General features: G+C 42.3%; 2 protein-coding genes across 3 annotated transcripts in view; one reads left to right on the forward strand and one right to left on the reverse strand.

The window, feature by feature from the left end:
• Nucleotides 1-7,109, forward strand: part of tab2 (TGF-beta activated kinase 1 (MAP3K7) binding protein 2) — a 41,808-nt gene extending 34,699 nt beyond the window's left edge. Inside the window, exons 5-8 of one of the 2 annotated variants that reach the window (XM_030781955.1) lie at nucleotides 999-1,092; nucleotides 2,938-3,021; nucleotides 3,720-3,824; nucleotides 6,848-7,109. In XM_030781955.1, the coding sequence (XP_030637815.1) occupies nucleotides 999-1,092; nucleotides 2,938-3,021; nucleotides 3,720-3,824; nucleotides 6,848-6,975 (411 nt within the window). In that variant the 3' untranslated portion in view covers nucleotides 6,976-7,109. The remainder of the gene's footprint in view (nucleotides 1-998; nucleotides 1,093-2,937; nucleotides 3,022-3,719; nucleotides 3,825-6,847) is intronic. The other variant, XM_030781956.1, reaches the window with a different exon arrangement.
• A 3,563-nt stretch (nucleotides 7,110-10,672) lies between these two features.
• On the reverse strand, nucleotides 10,673-17,401 carry LOC115819383 (probable ribonuclease ZC3H12B). The gene is made up of 5 exons (XM_030782939.1): nucleotides 16,881-17,401; nucleotides 14,188-14,327; nucleotides 13,501-13,735; nucleotides 12,948-13,054; nucleotides 10,673-11,954 (listed from the first exon to the last, which is right to left on the reverse strand). The coding sequence occupies exons 1-5, from the start codon at nucleotides 17,204-17,206 to the stop codon at nucleotides 10,699-10,701; spliced, it is 2,064 nt and encodes a 687-aa protein (XP_030638799.1). The 5' UTR covers nucleotides 17,207-17,401; the 3' UTR covers nucleotides 10,673-10,698.
• Between the last annotated feature and the right edge of the window lie 4,621 nt (nucleotides 17,402-22,022).

A 22,022-nucleotide genomic window follows, 5' to 3' on the forward strand; every position in this document is an offset into this window, starting at 1 on the left:
GGATGTTTCTGTGATGCACAGTGCTTTGATACACACACACACACTCACACACACACACACACACACACACAGGTGTATTGGATATTTCTGTGATGTAAAGTGCTGTGACACACACACACACACAGGCATATTGGATGTTTCTGTGATGTACAGTACTGTGACACACACGCACACACACACAGAGGCGTACTGGACCTATCTGTGATTTACAGTATTGTGAAACACATATGCTCAGGCATATTGGACGTTTCTGTGATGTACAGTACTGTGACACACACACACAGGCATATTGGATGTTTCTGTGATTTACATTACTGAGAGGCTGAGAGCTCCTGTCAGAGGCTTTTTCTGCTTGTGACTGCTCATGAGGTCCTTCCTTTATTTATTTTTCAACCAAAGGAAACCAGCATTCATGGGAGAGTAATGTTTTCAAAACTCTTACTTTCTACTCCTTCCCTCTCTCTCTCTCTCTTGCTGTGTGTCTGCTCTCTCTCCTCCTCCTCTCCATCTGTCTCCCTCTGTCTCTACTCTCTCTCTCTCTCTCTCTTTCAAGCTCTGTGTGTGTGAGAGAGAGAGAGAGAGAGAGATGTGTGTTGTGTGGCTCTCTCACTCTCTCCTCCTGCCTGCTCACTGTTTAGTTTGTGTTCTCCTCACAGCTGTGAGTTTGTTGAAACCCATCATGTCCAAATCTAGCGGTGCTTTGAGTAGCTTTTTTTGTCAACTCAGCTGTTTCTGTATCCCATATCTGTGTTAGGCAAAGGAGCCAAGAAGGGCATACCGACTGCTTACAGACGCTCTTTTTCTGTTGTTTGTCACACAGTTTTATTGTAGCACATACAGTGCAACCTCTCCATTTACATATAGATTTCTTTTTCCCTAAATAAATGGTGCTTAACATTAGCTTTTTTTTTTCATCTCAGAAGTGCGATGGAAGGAGTTGTTTGTCTGTTGAGTGTCCCAGCGGTTTGTCTGACCCTGTTTTCTGTGTTTGTTATCAGATTGAGGAAATGCAGCAGCTGAGGTGTAAAAACAGATTACTGCAGATCGACATTGACTGCTTAACCAAAGAGATTGATCTCCTTCAAACACGAGGTGAACAGCTCTCTCTCTCTCTCTCTCTCTCTCTCTCTCTCTCTCTCTCTCTCTCTCTGTTTCTCTCTCTCTCTCTCACATCTGCAGTAACTGCTATTTCCCTTTCAGAAGTGCTGTGGTTTTGTCTTACTGTATTTTTCTGGTCAAGATTTAAAGTTTCATACTCTGCAGACAGGATCAGTTAAATGACACATTTATACATCCACATACTCACTCTGCATGAATTGTTGCTAAACCTGTGTATGTCTATAATGGTGACATTTGTGAAGGTGTCTGGAGAAACACAAGGCAAAACACCTAGATAAAGAAAGAAAGGTCACAGAAATGGTACGAACTCTTGTTCCGTCACGTTTAAGAGAGGAAAGAGAAAAGAGGAAGTTTGCTTTTAATTTTTTTTTTACAACCACAGACCCTCCATCAACACTGCCAAGTGAAACCCAGGTTATCTCAGGATAAGCTACTCATCAGCCTAAGCCCACACACACACACACTCCTGTAACGGGCTCACTGACACACACAGAGCTCCACAAAGGAAAGGATGAGTGAATGAGTGAGTGAATATGTGTGTGTGTTTGTGTGAGCGAGTGAGTGAATGTGTGTGTGTTTGTGTGAATGAGTGAGTGAATGTGTGTGTGTGTGTCTGAGTGAGTGAGTGAGGTGCAGGTCTGAGGTGCAGTGGGGTCGCTCCGAGCGACAGGCAGGCAGGGCACGGCATGGTAAGAGCTGGCTCTGGTACACGTGTTGAAGGTGCTGCCATTGTAACACTAAGTAGCAGTTACTTCCTCAATTACATCCTGTTACCGCTTACCGACAAGGGATTTATTGGCCCTTAGGCGCCGTTCCTCTGACAACCCACACACACACAATACACACACATACACAGTACACACACTCACACACATACACAATACACACACTCACACACACACACACACACACACACTGCACACACAGACATAGACACACACAAACATTTCCCCAACACTCTATTTTTGTCTCTGTCTTCTCTCCCTCTCAATCTCTCTCTCTCTCACCTTCACCCACACACACACACGCGTGCACACACACACACACACACACGCACACGCAGACTTTCCATTTAGCCTCTCTCTCTCTCTCTCTCTCTCGCACACACACACACACGGAAACATGCAAACATTATCAAATATGCTCTCAGAATGACAGCGAGTGGGGGAAAAAGTGCTTCTCTAAAGTTCATGAATTGTGGTGATTCCTGTAAGAGGAAGTATTTGAAAGTGAAAGCAGATTTTAGACTTGTTTTTGTCTCCAGGAGACACTCTGCCCATCCAGTAATTAAACACTCATCCTGAGAACTGCTACCGTGCAGCTTTTTCACATCCTGTTGAGTCAGTTTGAATCATCTCACACACACACACACACTCACTCACTCACACACACACACACACACTCACTCACTCACACACACACACGCACACTCACTCACACACACACACACACACACACACACACACACACACTCACTCACTCACACACACACACACACTCACTCACTCACACACACACACACACACTCACTCACTCACAAACACACACACACACACACACACTCACTCACTCACTCACACACACACACACACACACACACACACACTCACTCATTCACAAACACACTCGCTCACTCACTCACTCACTCACTCACTCACTCACTCACTCACTCAGAGGCACGCACACACACACACGCGCACGGACTCTGTTATGTGTGTGGATGTAGGTGTTTTGGTCGTGTGTGGGTGTAGGTCTTCTGATCGTGTGTGTCTCTGATAGGATGTCGTAGTTTAAATCTGGCATTTTGATGTCTCACAGGACCACACTTCAATCCTAGTGCCATTCATAACTTCTATGACAACCTTGGATTCCTAGGTCCTGTCCCGCCCAAGCCACCTAAAGGTAAGTCTTAGCTCACACTACAAACACTGTTTTGGACTAACTGAACCTCTTGTGGCATCTTTGTCTTCTTTCCACCTTTCTCTCCTTTTTCATCCTCTTTTTACTGTGATAACATCCAGTGAGCCCATCGTTCTCATCAAGATTTGGCATTTTTTTAAGCTTGAAATTAACTCCCAAGAGTGTAAACTTTTGATTATGTTTATTCAGTCCAGACTCGCCAAAGTAAAATCCGATAAGCAGAACACTAAATTCAGTGCCCTCTCATAAGCACATGTAGCAGTGTGGGTGAAGTGGATGTGAAAAAACTGAAACTCCAGGAGATTTTTATGTACTCAGGAAAATCAGCAGGTCATGATTCTAAACATGCCACAATAATTTTCTACACAGTTAATTTTTTTTTTTATTATTTCATGCTATGATATTGTTTGTATTCCACATGACCACAATACCAGTGTTTAGTTTTAGGACAGCTACATATGGATTTGTTAGCAAAAACTATGAAAAAGAGTGGAAACCAATGCTAGCGTTTTGGTATTAACACTGTTTAGCTCTGTTTTAATGGTAACCCAAATCCCAAATGAGAGGTTTTCTATTCTGACTAACAAACTTTCTCTTTCTCATTCCTTCCATTTTGTTTTTCTCTTGCTTTCTTCTCTCTGTCTGTCTTTGCTGTCTCTTCCTCTTGGGATGCCAATCAGGCCCAGAACACACTGGTTCTTTAGACAGGAGAAGACGAAAGATTAACGTCAGCTCTAAACTAAAGAGAGACCCCTCTCTACCTGTGCCTCCTACTCTACCCATGGGTGGGTATCTGTCTGTCTGTCTGTCTTTGTCTGTCTCACACACACACTCTCTCTCATTCTCTGCTCTTCACATTCTCTCTCTCTCTCTCTCTCTCTCTCTCTCTCTCCTAGTTTTGGCTGTTATTCAGTCAATCAATCAGTTTTTCTTTGTTTTCCCCACATCTTTTCTTTATCCCCTTCTTTGTCCATTACGGGGTATTCTGTCCATCATTTCATTTCTTGTGAGTGTTGAAGAGACACTTGACCAGAAATGAAGTCTTTTTTACTCACACCTCCGTCTTCCAAAAGCCCCTTGGTTTTTGCATCCGTGTCTTTAGTAATGACGTACCCGCTAATAAAAAGTGTAAAGTTTCTCTGACTTGACTGCAAGTAACAGGGCACGACAAACAGTAGGCTCCACAGGGACATCAGAAATCCACCGCAGTGTTCATAAGATATCATCACACAAGCCAAGTTCTCTGACAGCTTTCATGTGTCGTGTTTTACATTTTTCCCCTGTTTGTTTCTCAGCAAAAAACAAACAGCCTCCATTATTTTTCTAGTTTGTGCCTGGCACCTTCAGAACTACACTTTTGCAACGCTTTGCCAACACCTCCGAGTCAGCGTAAACCGCTCTCTCAACACCTTCCAGCCCCGAGTCAGATCAAACTGCAGCTGAGGGCAGGCAAAGAAACAGGACTGATACTCACTGGCACACCTGAGTTTCTCAGAGACTTATACGACCCAAAGCCGTTGGCCTTGTGTTCACAGAAATGTCGTAAAGTGTTACTTAACCTGAATAAAGGGTGGACATTTTCCCTTCTCAGTCCCACAGAGCTGTCTTTAAATACACAAGATATAGGATTATGATGCATGAGGTAATGTTTAATGCACCTCTTAGATTATTCAGATGAATTTGTGACACCCATCTGTCTGCGGTGCTTTGTTACTTTCATATTTGGGGTCGTTTTTCGGGCAACCTGACAACTTTTTTTTAAGCGGAAGACATGGATGCAAACCACCAGAATTAAGTTTACAACAAAACATGGGGTTATGTGGGGGAAATCCCTCCTTCCACTTCATTTTGCGTTTTGGCTGGAGGATGTCTTTATAGCACGGCCTGCAGACACAGAGCCAGTTTTCACAGTGGAAAACCATTGTACACCATCTGTCAGTCTGTCGTAGGCTCTATACCCAGCCGCTTAGGGTTAAAAAAAAAAAAAAGACAATAATGTTTGTGCTTAACAATGCAAAATACTCAAAAAAAAAAAAACCCTGAGAGGTAAATAAAGTTTTCTTCTTCCCTTTGACTTTGCGATGTGGCTTTTCTAGTTTCAGCAGTTTAAGGTCTAGACTGTCTCTCTATCTCTCTCACTGTTCTGCAGTGATATTCTAGAGTTTAGAGTGAGAGACTCTTCAGATGTGAGTTGTGTATGAAATAATGACAGTGAGTGAGTCTGTGGCATGACTCCTCTGATGTCAGCTGCTTAGGGTGTAGACTCTACAGTAACCGGCTTTGTGTCCTGACTCTCCTAACGTGGGCTCTAGAGGGAGTATAGTGTACTATAGAGTACTACAGTGTGTATATACTGTATAGTGTATAGACTCTCTGTATGTGGTCTATAGTGACTGACAACTTAGTTTACAACCCCTCTATTTAATGGTGCTTCAGTAGGTGGTGTTTTTTGATGTGCTCTTGTGCCTACGTTTGGACATTTAATGTATACCCACTGGGGGTGTAACGGTACGCAGAGGTCATGGTTCGATTCACTCCATGGTTTGGACACCACGGTTCGGTACGAGTTCTGTACAATGGGAAAAAAGCAACAAAACCCCCAAATGCATAAGGATAGGTTTCTTTCATTTATTCTGAACGGACAGTAGTGCAAGTTACAGTTTGTTCCACCTATTGTCATAGAGTCCCCCCTGAGGTAGTTGGTACAGCCTGTAGAGCATTAAAGGCACTATAGAATGGAAATCACGATTTTCCTTGCCCTTTTGAATTCGCTGAGATGAATGTGCTATGGAAACATTGTCAAAGTATGAAAACATGCATTCTCCTCCTACAGCTGTACGATCTGTGTGAAGAAAACAAGCTTTTCTACAGTCTGTTCTGAATTCCGCGCGTTTGTGACGTCACAACTGTACGTGGCCGCCCACAGCAGCGTGTTGCCAATCGTAGGCTATTGACAGCCAGCATTGCCGTCTATTATTCACTAAGAAATGTGGTTTACTTCTTACTACAATGTGCCGGTAAACAAGGACATAAGGTCCTTGAAAACTTATGTCATCATATGTTTGCACCACAATCAGATCCCAAATCTTAAAGAGTAGAGATCAAACCAACCACGAGAGAGTGAAATGAGAGACTCGCGCTTGTGAAACTTGGTTCTGCATTACGTTCATCAGTCGTCGCACGTAGGTTACCACATATTGTCCATACGACTGCATGGACCGAACCGTCACGTCCGTACCGTGATGGTTCGTGACGAATACGTGTACTGTTACACCCCTAAAACACACACACACACACACAGAAAGAGATGAAAAGAGAGGGTAAAACTTGTATCAAGGTTGGCGACTCGATTCAGTAACTAAGATAGCATATGACTGCCAGTTCAGGAAGAATTGACAGATCAGCATGGCTATAGTTATCAGGTTCTGTATGTGTGTGTGTGTTCATGTGTGTGTATAAGCTTGTTTTTGCATGTGAAAAGAGCTACAGGCTGAAATATGATCTGCTTAAGGAAAGATTTGTGGTTATCTGTGCACTCATACCTGTATGTGGGCGTCTCAGATTTGTTGAGAGATCATGTTGAGGATGAGAGTGTAAGTTTGTGTGTTTGCGTGTGTGCATGTGTGTGAGAGTGTTAACCCATCTCCCTATCAGGGTCTGTGTAAAGATAAGCAGGTAAAACATGCATGTCTGTGTATCTGTAACGTACTGCAGAGCTTAACAGTAACTGTGTTTTTGCTCATGTGTATGTGTGCATGCACATATTTAACACTCTCTCTCTTTCTCTCTCTCTCTCTCTCTCTTGCAGAGGGAAGCGGGAAGAGGGCAGAGCAAGAGGAGGACGAGGGTACTCAGTGGAACTGTACAGCCTGCACCTTCCTCAACCACCCGGCCCTAAACCGCTGTGAACAATGCGATTTCCCCCGTCGTTTCTGAGCCCGGGTACCTGCCCCCACCGCCTCCCCCAGTGCTCACCTCCCTCACCAGACACGCATCTGCTTTTCTTTTCACAGGAGACACTCATGGACAGGGTGGTTTTTTTAGTATTTTTCTGTCTTTCTTTCAAGCCCCCCCCCCCCCCCCCCCGTGCTCTGACGGATGTTGATGTCCTCTGCAGTTAAGACTGGATGGAGTTCAAAGGTCATCTCTGTTATCGCAGCCAACAGGAGGGTAGAAACGGCCTCTGTCAGTGAGGTTGGTGCGTGCGCTGTGTAAGGGGTTTACCAAGCGTCTTCTCAGGGGGGCAACGCCAATCCTGATCTTGTTGCTTCCGAGATACAGTATTATCAGAGTGTGACAGCACATACACACAGACACACACACACATACAAACACACACACACACACACACAAATATTTGAGGATGCCAGTGTGCCTTTGCAGGTGCAGACCTCCATGGGAAATGAACAGCTACTATATTTTACCCAAAGGGAAAACAGAAACACACACACACACACACACACAAACAGACACACACACTCTCACACACACACACTCACACACAGACTACTTTTGGTCTCTCTCTGACTGGCTTTTTTTTTCCAGTGAAAAAAGAAGATATCATGGAATCATTGTCAGTCATTGTACCACCTCCCTCTTTTCCACTTGGTCTCCCACTACTGTCACCTGTGTGTATGCAGTTTACAGGAAAACACACCATGGATTTGAAAAAAAGAAAAAGAATGAAAACAGCATGCTTTAAATGTACAGTCCACGGAGGCAATGACTGCCCGCCTTCCTCAGCTTCAAACTGTACATAGTTTTAGGGTTTTGCTTTTTAATTGCGTCTTTGTCCTCACTATGAATCACTTGTATTTTTCCTGTAAGTATAGCTTAATAGACTTTATTTACTTCTTTCTGTTGTTGTCGTTTTGTTTTTTTTGTTTGTTTGTTTGTTGTTGTTGTTGTTGTTTTTAAAATTTCTTCTTTTTTTCTGAAACAAAATAAGCAATCCCTGTTTAAGCTTTAGAACATGATTTCAGAGAGGTGAAGTGTTGCTGAAAAGGAGGAAGAGGAGGAAAATAATGTTACCGCTTCACTGAGCTTCCTGTTGTTCGTTTTTCAGCCCCGCTCGTGCAAAACATTCACTTTTTCCCGCATACGATCTGAAGATACAGTAGAATTGGACAACATTGATTTGTCTTTTATTTCCTCCACTTTATCTTTTTTTTCCTGAAAGCCTGTGACTTCGGGACTGGTCAAAGGACTAATCAGAAAATTATTAAGCCCATGAGAGAATCACCGACTGCCGCCTTCTCAGACAACTGGAATGTAGGTTTAATATTTGGAGACTTTTACACCTTTGTGCCAAGAGATGAATACTTTTTTTTATTTGTTTGGTTTTTTTTTTGTTTTTTTCCTGTGCATCCATCAAGTTTTACATATATATATATATATATATATATATATATATACATGCAAATAAAATGTTAGCTGTGTCAGTTGTGGATTGAGGGTGTTGACTTCTGGGAGTTATTAGTATTATTATTATTATTTTTTAGATGTTTTTAAGAAGCCACTTGATGGACACAAAGGGTTTTTTTTTGTTGTTGTTTTTTTTTTTTTTGCAAATGGAATCTTTACTGGGCAGTACGGATCAGGTATTCTTTCCTTATCATTTTCTGTCGTTGTTTTTGGGAAAAATTGCCAAAATTTTGAGGAATCGCGTCTTAGTGGCGAGTTCCCTTGTCTCTGCCAAAATGCGCCGGTATGTGCCTTTCCTCAGTCTGGGTGTTAGAGGTCTTTTCACCTCAGACAGTAAGGACAGATGGACAAGTTTATTTGCAGAAGATCCAGCTTCATTCGTCCTGTGAGGCTTGCTTCCTTCAAGGACAGTTTGAGAGTTTGAGAACTTTTTATTAATTGTACTTAATTTTGGAATTTAAAAAAAAAAAGAAAAGAAAAGTGAAAGGATTCAGACATTAGCAAAGAATTTTCACATTTTATGACAACGTGCCTCAACTCTATGCCTTAGAATGGTTTTTAGTATAAATAATCTATGCAGTAACAGGTCAAAGTGTCATTTAAAAAAAGAAAAGAAAAGGAAAAAAAAAAGTGTATTATTGTAGAAAAGTGTCTGATAGAGGATGAATTGTTGGACTGGCCTGTGAAGCACTTATGTCAATGTTGTCTATGAAACAGAAAGAAAAAATGTGATCAGTATCATCTGTGTGAGGAGACCATTTATACTTGTTTAAGAATTTAAAAGAAAAAAAAGGAGAGGGAAAAAAAAACCTAATTTGGATATCTAAAGTTTTTGATTTTAGCTGGGGAAACTGTCTTTGTAACAGATAAGTTATTTGTAAAAATAAAAAAAAAATCTATTCTGACATGTTGTTGAAAATGTGTTTTTGAATGCTGTTTATTTAATTGTCCTGATATTCTTTGACAGAAAATAGTTGCACAGGTCAAAATGTGAAAAACTTGACATTTTTAGCCACTAGGGGGAAGTATAAGCTTTAACTGGAAGTTAAACGGACGGACGGTGCACAGGCTGTCTAGGGTTTTCTACATGTTTCTGTCATAACAATCCAGTACTCCGCAGACTTTACTTAAAATTAATTAGCCAAATGAAAAAAGTAAGAGTGCAGGTGTGGACAAAAAATGTTGGAGCTTCTTGAGGTTGTTATTCATTGGTCGTTGTTTTCCTGGTAGCTTTCACACTATGCTAATTCCTAGTGAACCTTCATCAGAAAGGTTTTTCCCCTGTACTCCTCAAATAGATCTTGTCTCACTTGACCTCATTTGAGCTCATTAGTACTCTAAAGTTAAGTATTATTAATGTGGGCAACTAATAAAACAGTCAAGTTTAATTAGTATACAGTAGAAACCCTATCTGGAGTCCAGTTCTCTTGCTTCTACATTGATTGCTAACATTTTTTATCCTGTTTGGTTTGGACATGTAGTGGAGAAAACAGTCTCAAAAGCAAAACAATACAATAGAAAACAAGACAACCACAGGAAGAAACTTTTTTTCCAATATGCACCTTTTAATATTAGCTTAAAAAATTGCAGTTGAATGCACACACACACAAACACACATCATAAAAAAGTATAGCTGTGGCAGGTTTACAGTCGTCCTCATTTTGAGGGTACATAATAAAACAACATAAGCTGCTTTAAGGATCTGGTCTCTCATTGCTGGAACCCAACAGTCACCACTGACCGTTTTGACATGTTACAGAGAGACCCTGTCTTTCTGGTCTAGTACACAGATTGCAGACTCTTTGAAAACTGCCTACTGTGTGGACCAGATGTGAATGTTGAACATTCTTCTCAGAGGTCAGTGCATGGCACTTAGTTGTTCTCATCACACCCACACTTAAAAACAGTGGCTACTACATCAAGCTTGTATTAGAAGTTAACTAGTTTAACATTAGCAGTCATTTATCCAGCAAATGACCAGCTCTACTTATAAATTGCCTATATTTACATGTTGCCTATGATGCTGCAAAGCACCTTAACAAGCCCTTAAAAATAAGTATAATTCCTTCCTTTTCGACAGCTTAACCTGGAAATTCAATAGTACAGAAAGCTACGTTGTAAATGAAAGACTTTCCACCCATCAGTGGATTTTCTATGCAGTCTAATGCTTGGTGAGAAGATTAAATGAGGGAAAAAGAGATTAAGAGAGGCGGGAGAGAGACAGTGACACTAATGTCAGATATAGGAACTCCTTTGTTTCTGTATAAGTCCGATAAGTTCTGTCATGTCTAGGATATGTGGGTAAGCCGTCATGACCTGGTCCACGATGCTCTGTGGAAATATGCTGCTCAGCTGAGAGCGCAGACTCTTCCTTTTCATGTTCACTCCATCATTTCCCTGCACCTTGCACGGCCTCTGGATTACTCCGGGCGAATACTGCTCTTCTGCGAAGTGCCCTGAGTCGTTGCTGAGTGAAGAGACGTTGTAGGGACTGTGAGACCGTTGAGTGGAATGCCCTGAGTCTTGGCACAGCAACGAATTGTAGGGGCTGTGCGACTGTTGAACGGGAGGATACTCCGAATCACCCTGAAACCCTGAGAGGTTGTAAGGACTTTGGGAACGCTGGATGTGATGTCCGGAGTCGTTGCCTAGAGATGAAACATTATAGGGACTGTGGGAACGCTGGACTGGATGTCCGGAGTCGTTGCCCAGTGACGAAACATTGTAGGGGCTCTGGGAGCGCTGGAGTGGATGTCCGGAGTCGTTGCCTAGTGACGAAACATTGTAGGGACTGTGGGAGCGCTGGATGGGATGGCCGGAGTCGTTGCCCAGTGACGAAACATTGTAGGGACTGTGTGGCCGTTGAGGAGGTTGACCATATGCCCCTGAGCCCCCGTATGGAGTCAAACCCAAACTGTTCTGAGAGTGCTCACAAGGATGTCTGTGTTGAACTGGGCCAGGACTGTAGCAGCGACCCCCCTGAGTTAGTGAACCCAAAGTTGGGCTGTGAACCTGGCCAAGATCTTTACCAGAACCAGAGAAGAAGAAATCGCCACTGTTGGTTCTGGAGCCGTTGCTGTAACCAGCAGTGGAAGAATGAACCGGGTCATTGACGGAGAGCCTGGAAATGATGCTGTCCAGAGACCCATAGACCCGATCACTACTTGGACTAAGGCACACATGCGGTAGCAGTTTTGGCAAGTGACCTGCACTGCCAGGTTCCCTGCAGTTATCAAAGAAGTCACAAGGAGAGGTTGTTGAGGCAAGGACATCTTGATCAAGGGAAGACAATACAGCACTCTTGGACTGACCGGATCCCACAGTGTTGTATGACTTTGGCATGCTCTGGTTGGAAGCCCGAGGTGAAGGCGGACTTTGTTCCAAGGAAGGTTTACTTTTCGCCCTCAGTTCATCTGCTACAGACAGCTGTGATTGGTTGGAGCGCTCAGGGTGATAGAACTTGCACTTCACTCCATAAGTGCACTTCTTTCCTATGGGGGGGATCAAACATAGGGGAGTGGTATTTATTTGTGCTCAAAAACCCAATCCCTGAGGGGGAGTTACTCTGTAAGAAAATGATCAGCAAGGACATACATTTGCTTGCATTGCTTGAACCTTGTATCCCTTGTATTTACTTTTGTGAACAGATACAAACAAAACAAGTTAGAACTTATGTCACCCATGGTTTTTAGGGACCCAGGATCCTTCACAGACCTCTGACAGAGGCAAAGAGAAAAAGAGCTAACGCTCCATTCTGTTTGGGCAGGTATTACTCTAAACATGCTGTCAACTGCCAAGATTGTCCAACCAGGGAAAAGATTAGGAGTCATCCTATTTGACAGTCCTGAGTCTTGTAGCATGCGTATTTGTATTTCACATGTATATGGTTTACTAGCTATGTGAAAATGCTATCCTCTGGCTGACAAAGTCATCTCTGAGTTGAGTTTTGGGAATGAACTCTGACCTTGGCAAAAAAGGACTGCCATTAACAGCAAGAGGAAATAGACAGGCAGCCAAATTAGAGTATTCCAATAAGCCAGTTGAGATGACAACGAGCCTTCTAGATGACAACGGGCTGAGTGTGCCAGAGCTGAGGTTTTGACTCTCTCTGACTTCCTTGCATGGTACAGCTAAATAACAAATGCTGGTTGGAAGTCAACTGCAGTTGCAGAACGTGGGTGTTTTGCAGTGTTGGTACCAATAACTTTGTCGCTACATTTATATCTTAAACATGGTACCTACAGTGCTCCATTGGACCAAGGACAATGCAGCATATTGTGTTTGACAGCAGTGAGCTGAAATGTAACTTTTTTTTTTCTTTTTTACTTTTTCTCTGCAGGACTTTTATACTCTAACCTTCTTTGAACTGTTTCAAAGAAGGAACTAGCATCTGTTTCTTGACATTCAGATGTTCCTCCTTTTTACAAAAATCTTTTATTTTTCTGTACTTCTTCCTGTCATATGTTCCTTTCCTGTATACATACCATAAGGACACAGGATCTGTTTGGTATCTGGAGTCTTTGGCTTCTTGCGGAGAAAGTTGTCTATTGTCGGCCCATTCCTTCCAAGTGGATCATCAGGTGGCATGAACCTTAGTGAGAGAAACATAAGGAAATATGTGATTTCCAGGAAATGAAAGAACACAGTGATGTGATGCGTACGTTTAGATATTTGTGGTGCAAGTGTGTGTGTATGTACACGTTTAAGATGTTGTGTTTCATGAGAGTTAATGACTGTTAATCTATTGTGGGCCATTCTGTGAACTCCTTGTCAATACAACAGTAATACGCTAATAATTTCTTGTAAGTGCATTGCATAACCGGGTAGTTCAGCTCATAACTGATCAAAAGCATATTGAGCAACTGCTTCCAGTTCCTCAAACTCTTAAGCACCATATGCTAAAAAAAATACATTGTGCAAATATTTTGAATTCCAAAAATGCTTAAAACTGTAGGTCATGGGATTAGAATTTCACAACTGTTTCAATTTCCTTTAACAATAAATACAGCGTTGGCTGTATTCACTGTTAAAACTTACATGTCATTGGCAAATGTGTACATCAGAAGACGTTCCTCAATGAACTTCTTCCACTGCGGCTTCTCGATCTGAAGGTCCCGATAATTGTCATTGGAGACGATAATGCCATCAGAGTCGTAGGCCAGCTTGACGATGTAGCGGTCATCGTAACACACAACTCGTTTCCCGTTGACGAAGCGTGATGGTGTGAAAACAAGGATCTTCCTCCTCTCCAGCTCAGTCAATATATGCTGATCTGAAAGTCAAAGAAGAGAACAAAAATACAAATGATTGTTTCCTGGTAATTACACTTCTGTAAAGTGTCCATATTTCACTGGTAATAATCTCTGGGACTTTTAGTCCTTGAAAAGTCTGGCCTAGACTCCAGTTGAGTGCTTTTCAACACAGTTGACATCTGCTGAGAATACTGGAAAAGCACAGCAGCAAGACCAGCACTAGACCAGTCCAAAACCAGTTTGGTCTATGATAGTTTACCAAGCAACAAACCAGCTTTCAGGTCAGACTAAATGGGACATGCTATGAGGTCTTAAAAACAGAACGTTAGTCTTAAAAACATAACTTAAGTAGGAGGATGGACCCCTGGTATCATCAGTCTCCCTCTTCTGAAGGTAAGTGATTTGAACTTAACATTGTTCACCAAGTTTCATAATTCCCTCTGCAAATTAATGTGACATCTCAGTCTCTTACCTGTAATTGGAGCTTCTGGGCGAGGCTGTTCTTTCCTCCACAGGGGCACAAACACTGTGATGTCACGGATGCCCCTATCCCAAAACCACTGAACTGCCAGCTGCACGCCACGACACGAAAACACCTGCTTGTTGCCATGGCTATGAAAGAATAATAATGCAAAGACACAAGATTAAATTATAGGGAAAAAAAACAAAACAAATCTACCCCCCCCCCCCCCCCCCATGTTCAGGACCATCCATGAGTCATTCATTCCAACAGATCAATCCATCAGCTAAATATCAGGTTTATGTTTGAATCAGGAAACTACTTTGACTAGGTCAAAAAAAATCCTATAAAATATCTGTGCTTTCCCCCTGGACAACTGCATTTCATTGACACACACCAGGACAATGCTGCCAATACGGATATGGGGCGGTGACCAGTTTAACTGCCAAGACTCATCATCAAAGTTGCAATACTGTAACACTGTTTCCTTGTTCTCTCCATATCAGATATAAACTGACTGGTATTGTAATAAAGAATCCACACAGACTCAGGGTGTAGTGTCTGCAGTGCCCATATACCTTTCAGGTGCAAAAGAAAGTAAACTAGAGATGCATACAATAGGAAGCAGACCCTTACTCCTCATGATTAATATCAAAGAGAGGTGTTGTTATTCTGTTTATCATATCTGAAACTGCTACACTCAATGACATTTACTGGTGGTTATGACACACAGATAAAGGATGTGACCTTCCATTCAGAAGGTCAAAGGTGAGATTCCTGAGCATGATGCAGGGAGGAAAAAAAACAACTTTTATCTTGCTATGGTTCTTGTTCTTACTGCTAACTCGTGTTGTTAATGTGATTGAAACAGCTAACTCTTTAAGATGGCTCCTGACGTTTATGTGACACTGGAGGTTAAAAACCCAAGTTGGTCTGGTAAGCACCGTGAATTGTGTGAAGCACTTATGTTGAGATAAATTAATCTATGTAAATGCACTATTATGCTAAACTCACGCAGCATTTAAATTACGGTTCCACACTTCCCATCTGTGCAAACACCATGCACACAGATAACGTCAAACGTGATGTCATATCTTTTTTGCATGAGGTTGTTGTGGAAGGGGAAGGGAGGTGCACCTTGTGTTTTCCATCACCAGACAAAATAGCTGTCACACCACAGAGGAGCAGGGCCCTGTGAAGTGCACTGGGAGGGTTCATTTGCGTATAAGCAACAGTAAATCATATGAAGGGGCTGCCCCACCCCCTCCCCACCATCTCTACTGCAGCTTAGAGCAAAAGGAAACAAAGGCAAATTTTGTATGTGAAAGCGCACCAGTAATAAGAGAACTCGATTCTGTCAGAAAATAAGTCTTGATAGATATGTGAGCCAAGACCAGTCAAAAGATACATATGTAGTATAGAGAGGTGGATATACACAGAAGAGCGTTGATTTAGTTTGCTCACAAATATGTGTCTTTGGTTTCCCATGGAGCTGTTTTGCAGGCTGACAAAGCAAGAAAGAAAGAGTAGAAAGGCTTGCAGGGTAGAAATGATTTGATATAAGGACCAAAAGCCCTTGAACATGACTCAATAATGAGACTGAGAAAAAAAAAATATAAAACGTCTGACCAAAAGCAGACCTGACTTTTTAAAGAGGACAACAGAAAGGCAGCGTTAGACTAATCAAGTCATCTCCTCAAAGTTTCACTGCAGACAAAACACCTATTACTGTATCTGAATGTGTGAAAATGTGAACTGAATATAAATACTTCTGAGCATATATTAAAGTAGGCAGATGAACATTCAGTACAGTCCCTAATTTACGAGTAAGTACTGTGGTCAGATTTTAGAGGCAAGTTCAGGCATGCTCACTATAACCCCAGGTAGCTTTTTATCAACTCATACTTCTCATTGGCCTTTTTGGCCAGATTATTTCATGAACTGTGCTGTATAGTCTCTCTTTCTCGTTTTGACACACACATACATCTCTTTCTCTCTCTCTCTCTCTCTCTGTCTTGCACACATACACATTCTTTTTTTCACTTCCCTCCATCTATTCTCTAGAGGGAAGTAAGCCAAAATGAAACTTTGTTTTCTTTTCTGTGCATGGTGTCGGTAACAGCTTACTCCTATTTGCAGGTCTGAAACCGGCTTTGCTCTGTTTATTGTATCAGTTAAGATCAGGAATAAAGCATGAAAAAACTGATTCCAGATCTGTTTCAGTTACTGCCCCCAGGATTAAGTAACTAGACTCAAATTTACGGTTAATTAGAATCCTAAATTAGGTGACCTGCTTAAAACTATATAAACGAGCACAAAGAGTGTGTGGCAAACACCACAGTGAAGAAATCTGTGTGGTAACAAAAATAGATCATGAACACAGTCTAATCTTCTGAACCACACATGCTTCTGTACTGAACAAACACACTAAATACACCTGATTAAAATCCTCAGCCATGCCACAGTCAGTGGAATCTGGTGCAATACTGGGGCGAGCACTAAGAATTCAGAATTCAGACTTTTAAACTGAGGAGACACTGAATTAGACACTGAGGATAAGGCCGTGTATTTTCTCTGTCGGTTTATAATCTGTTATAATTACACTCCGACATCTGTAACAGTTCTTCCTCTGTCCTCGGTCAGTATCTGTCACCGATAATCTAGATTAACAATCTCATCTGTTTCTACAGTACGTTCAGACTAACCTCATAGCCACGTTGCTTCCATCGATGACGACAGGTCTGAACGCGTTGCTGTCACAGTGTGTGTGCCTGTCGATGTGCGAGGAGAGCTGCGGACTGAGATGCGGGGAACCACAGCCTCTCGGCACCAGCTGCGGGCTGTTGTTGTTGCTGGGCGACCTGCCGGTCTCTGTGGCTGTGCCGGCGTTGCTGTGGCAGGTCTTGATGAGTTCCTCCAGGATGTCATTGGTCTGAGCATCGTGTCTCAGGCTGTCTAAGACTCTGAGGATGTCGCTGCGAGGGTAGCCCAGCTTGAGGAACCGTTCTACGTTACTCTGCTGTCTCTCCATGCTTTTCAGGCTCTTCGTTGCGTGGTAACTGTGTGTGTGCGTGTGTCTGTGTGTGTGTATGCGGTATGTGTCCCCTTACCGGGGGTTGTGTCAGAGAGGGGAAGCCTCAGTGCCGCCCCCTTGTCTTTCTTGTCACTGTTTCCACGACGACAACCTGAGCGTTTTGGAACAGTTGGTAGTTTTGAGGTGGGGCGGGGGATTCTCTCTCTCTCTTCCTCTCTCTCTCTCTGTAAACACAGGAAACGTGTGGCTAATCGCGACGGGGCTTTCAGACAGTTTGTGGTTTTTTGATATCACCGATAAGATTTAAGCCATTAGCTGCTTTGCTGGATTTGTAGAGGAGAGTGTGCGCACACACACACACACACACACACATACAAACACACACACACACATACACACACGCACACACTCACACACAGACACACATACACACACACAAAGCACACGAAGCACATACAGCTACACACCTCAAAACACAAAAGAACATACCAACCTACGTCACTCAAGAATGCAAAAAAGAAACAAAAAAAACCCAAACCAAAACAAGAAAAAAACACCATATATGGCTTTTAGCAAAGCAGGGGATTTCACCTTTTCTTCTACTGATATTTTACGACGTCACTGGTGTCAGTTCTCATAGCAGCTACAAAGCATTTGGAATCAGTAACCTTAATAATGCCTACGTCAGCACAGTGTGATATTTGTAGTTGTACTGTCGTCCTTGCTTGGGGGTAAGCTCTGTTATATGTAACTGGAAACCCCCTGAACTTCACCTTTTTTTTAGCAGTTTTGCTTTAATAAGAACTAGTGTGAAGTGACAACGTTTAAATATCTTTCAGATTTACTCTTTAGCCCACGCACATACAGCATGCACACCCACTAGAGAGAGGTCTACTCTAAAACCAGAGTGGGGGTGGAATATGAGACTAAAAACAGCAGCAGACTGTAAGCATGAGAAAAGAACTCTATTGCTCTCTTAAGAACTCTAATGATTAGAATGTTCCTCAAGTGTTCTTTTACTCTCAATGTTCCACACATATGACATGTGTATATCTGTCCCTTCTTTTTATCAGACGCACTTTCAACTTGGCACATTGTTGATGCTCTCATCAATCATGCTTTAAAACAAACAAACAAACAAAAAATACATTTTTCACATGCCATTAATGACAGACAAATGTTCAAGATCTTATCTAGCCATTGCATTCTTTGTCCTCCACAAGAAACTAATGCTCTTCAAATCACATTGATCCTCATTCCTTGATTCCGGCCCATTATCTAAATCAGGCAATGGCTTTTTTTTTCTCTCCTTCTAAGCTGTTTTTCTTTTGGTCTTTTCCTGGTGTCTATTTTTAGGCCTAGCACAGTAGAGACAGGAGTTAAAACGAATCTGCCCAAAAGAATCTGGTGGTTCTTGTTCTAAAACACAGACACACACAGCCTTGACAATGACCTCTTGTTCATGCATTTAAACATGCTGCAAATAACATCCGAAGAAGAAGGAGTCCACAGTTCGTCCTGTGATAGGCACTCCTGTCTGAGCATGCCTGCTCTGTCAACAACTCTCAGTCTACAAGCCTTGTGTTTTCTTTACTCCTGTTGTTATTTTGTACATACGTTTTTGCATCGTTGCGTCATAGAATCCCCTCTTAAAGTCGAAATGCACGGTGGAAAAAAAGCTATGACTGTAGTACTGTTTTTATTTGTGGTGTATATAGTCACCAACCTCAGTGTAAGAATGTGCAGATCAACCACTTCCTGTCTTAATCTCTTTTATGCATGATATGCATGTATACATATATACACATATTAGCAAAACTCTGTTATTCTGCAGATTAAATTGACTGAGAACCAAACGATAGCCCACAGTGTCAATTTACTCCACGTATAAAGAAAATAGGGGGCTTTTAATTTTCCACGACAGCACTGCTCGTGAAGTAACCCCTACAACCTCCACAATCATAAATAAAGCGACAGTCATTCATTTCAGCGAGGCAGTTTTGACAGTTTGAGGTATAGGGGTGGGTAGGAGTGAAAACACTTTCATACATATTTACATCCACAGCTGCATCATCTGACACCGTAAGACATCTACATGACAGTCCTCAAGCAAGGTGCCTAAGTGTCCGTTGAAAAATAAATAAATAAATATATATATATATATATATATACACGCCGTACTATGAGGAAATAGTTACAAAAGGGTTTTGTGAAATAACAAACTGAAATCAGTCGAAAGTTCTCTAATAAAGGTTACTTATGATGATATCCTCCTCGAAAATGGACTCTTAAAACTGTCTAAAAACAGAACTTGCCTTGACTTGTAGGCTACATATGTGTTACGGAGACTGTCGTACTTACAGTACAGTAGAGTCGTAATGAGAAGCCGTTGGCTGTTACTCAGACTGGCCGAACGACCCCGTCACTCGTAAGAATGAGTCCCTGTGACTGTAGTGAAGAACGCTTGTCAGTTATTTGAGGAAGCCGTTTGATCTCAGCTTGCGTTCAAATCGCACCGCCCGGCGAGGAAGCTGAACCATGGGTTGAACAATGTCCAGTAAGCTCATCGCACTTCCTCGTTCGCGGGGGTCTCTAGTTTTGGGTCACAAGGAAAAAATGAGACGTCTTTATTTGTCACACACTTCCTCCTTGCAATTACAAGAGATTCTCTCGGATCGTCTCGTCAAAACTAAAATCCGCAAATGAAGGTCTGACGCACAGTAACACATTACAATTGTTTTTCTGTTTGCGCTCTTGTGAACTAGATTAAACGTTGCCAGGACAGGCCACCGGAATGAATCAAAACACTGTTCCTCAACTATCTACACAGACTCACTTTTCATCTGCGCACAGTAACCTTTTTTGCAGTATTTTCTTCATTAAGTTCAGATGACGGTCGTTCTGCGCAGGTTACCGACAACAGTACGGATCAATTCAGCAAGCTCCATTCACCTTCCGCGTTGGTAGCCTACCTTTTCCCGTGTATGACACGGGTCATTCGAGTGCGTCGACTGTACCCTTCTCACATGAGGAGCTGAGTCATAGACGCACAAATAGGATGGCATGTCAGTGTTTTTAAAAGGACAATAGAGGGCACGTTTTCTATTTAGGATAAGGAGCACAGTACATAAAAGTCATAAAAAAATAAGCGTCACTGAAGCTACACACAGCTCCCGGCTCTCTTGTAGTAAACCCGTTGTCATTTAATGTGCTTCAAATAACCATTGCAGGTTTTCACGCGGCGCGTTTCCCAATTAAAATATAATTATTGATCATTGGTTGAAAGTCATTTAAACACTGCTGTGTTTTGCCATCACTATAGTATGTAGTATAGGTTGACCAAATCGCGTTCTTTGTAGATTTAAAAAACTTATATCACCTCCAAGCGCCATACGAACGTAAGAGGGGATAAATTTGATATTTCCTATTTAGTCTCTTCCTTCACATGTACAGATCAACTCACAGTACCGGACGGACTTGTCAGACCAATACAGGATTCTGTAAATTTGGGAATTGTTCCTGAGTAAGTTTCTTTCCAATATCAGCAAATTTAAATCATACCCACGTATCACAATGAAACACATAAGTAGTTATTAATCGCTGTGTAGCACTTGAATACTTTTCACTTGTAACTTATGACCAGTTAGTCACTTCCTCAGGCATATAACCAGTAAGTGATTTATTTTTTAACTGGGGGTGGCCCAGTGGTCACTGACACTACTCTGCAGAGTATATAGGGGGATGGCTGGTTAACAAGGGGGATGCATTTTGGTCATTTTGCCATCAAGGGGGATGGCATTCCCCCTCATCCCCCCTACAAATTGCCTACTGCATATGGCTACTGTAATGCGACAGTTATTGGGAAAACATAGGTGTGTACCGATGTACAAATTCAGTAAATGAGAACCTCTTTGAACTTATGACGTTTTCAGTATCAGCCATGGACTATCTGGTTCTACAGTCACTCGATGGAAAATCGTGTTTTAACCAGTCAGCCCAGTTCCTCTGTTAAAGAATGGCTAGGGTTTAGCATGCATTATACTACACACATTTATCATGTGTTCTTGTGGGAATCATATGACAGTGGTTTTTGAACTAATGTCTTTTTTACCCCATTGCCTCATTTTACGCATACTAGTACAGGAAAGACAAGAAATCCAGTGTGTGTGTGTGTGTGAGTGTGTGTGAGAGAGAGAGAGGAAGAGAGAGAGAGAGAGAAAATACATTTTCCTGGTGGCTCTATTTTACCAGCTCTACTTCCTTGAGATAGAAAGGGTAAACTGAATTTTCAGTTCCTCTAATACCCCCCCCCCCCCTCTTTTCTCACACTCACACACACACAGAGAGAGAGAGAGAGAGAGAGAGAGAGAGGGAGAGAGAGAGAATCTTGTCACAGACAAGTACAAGCAGCTCTTAACAGAGACTGGGTTCCATGCAGTTTTGCCTAGAATCTTACTACTGCCTCAGGAACACTCTTACTGGTGGGTCAGTGACGGTGTAACTGGTAACTGGTGGTTCAGTAACAGTCTCACTTGATGCTCATTCATGTTCCTTGTGTGGGCTGATTGAGGAGTGCCTCACACACACACACACACACACACACACACACACGAGCGCGCGCGCGCAGCAGTAGCAGGTGCGTGGTAGGGAGTTCCCGTACAAGAAGTGAGAGTTTCCAAGTGGTATAGGGCTCCCTGACTCAATCCTCAGATCTTTTTTCCACACCGCAAGAATGCTCCGCCAATCATCCTAGACCTTACTGCTACCGCACGGGGACCCGCCTCCAGTCCCGTTCCCCGACAGACACCTTTGA

This window comes from Chanos chanos, chromosome 8 (assembly GCF_902362185.1).
Source record: "Chanos chanos chromosome 8, fChaCha1.1, whole genome shotgun sequence".
Taxonomy (NCBI): Eukaryota; Metazoa; Chordata; class Actinopteri; order Gonorynchiformes; family Chanidae; genus Chanos; species Chanos chanos.

What these genes read in the sequence shown, in the direction of transcription:
- LOC115819383 (XM_030782939.1), bottom strand. Translation starts at nt 17,206, where the DNA reads ATGGAGAGACAGCAGAGTAACGTAGAACGGTTCCTCAAGCTGGGCTAC. An exon ending in GGAAGCAACGTGGCTATGAG is followed by an intron (nt 14,328 to 16,880) that starts GTTAGTCTGAAC and finishes ATTCTTTCATAG; the next exon opens with CCATGGCAACAAGCAGGTGT. An exon ending in ACAGATCCTGTGTCCTTATG is followed by an intron (nt 11,955 to 12,947) that starts GTATGTATACAG and finishes TCCCCCCCATAG; the next exon opens with GAAAGAAGTGCACTTATGGA.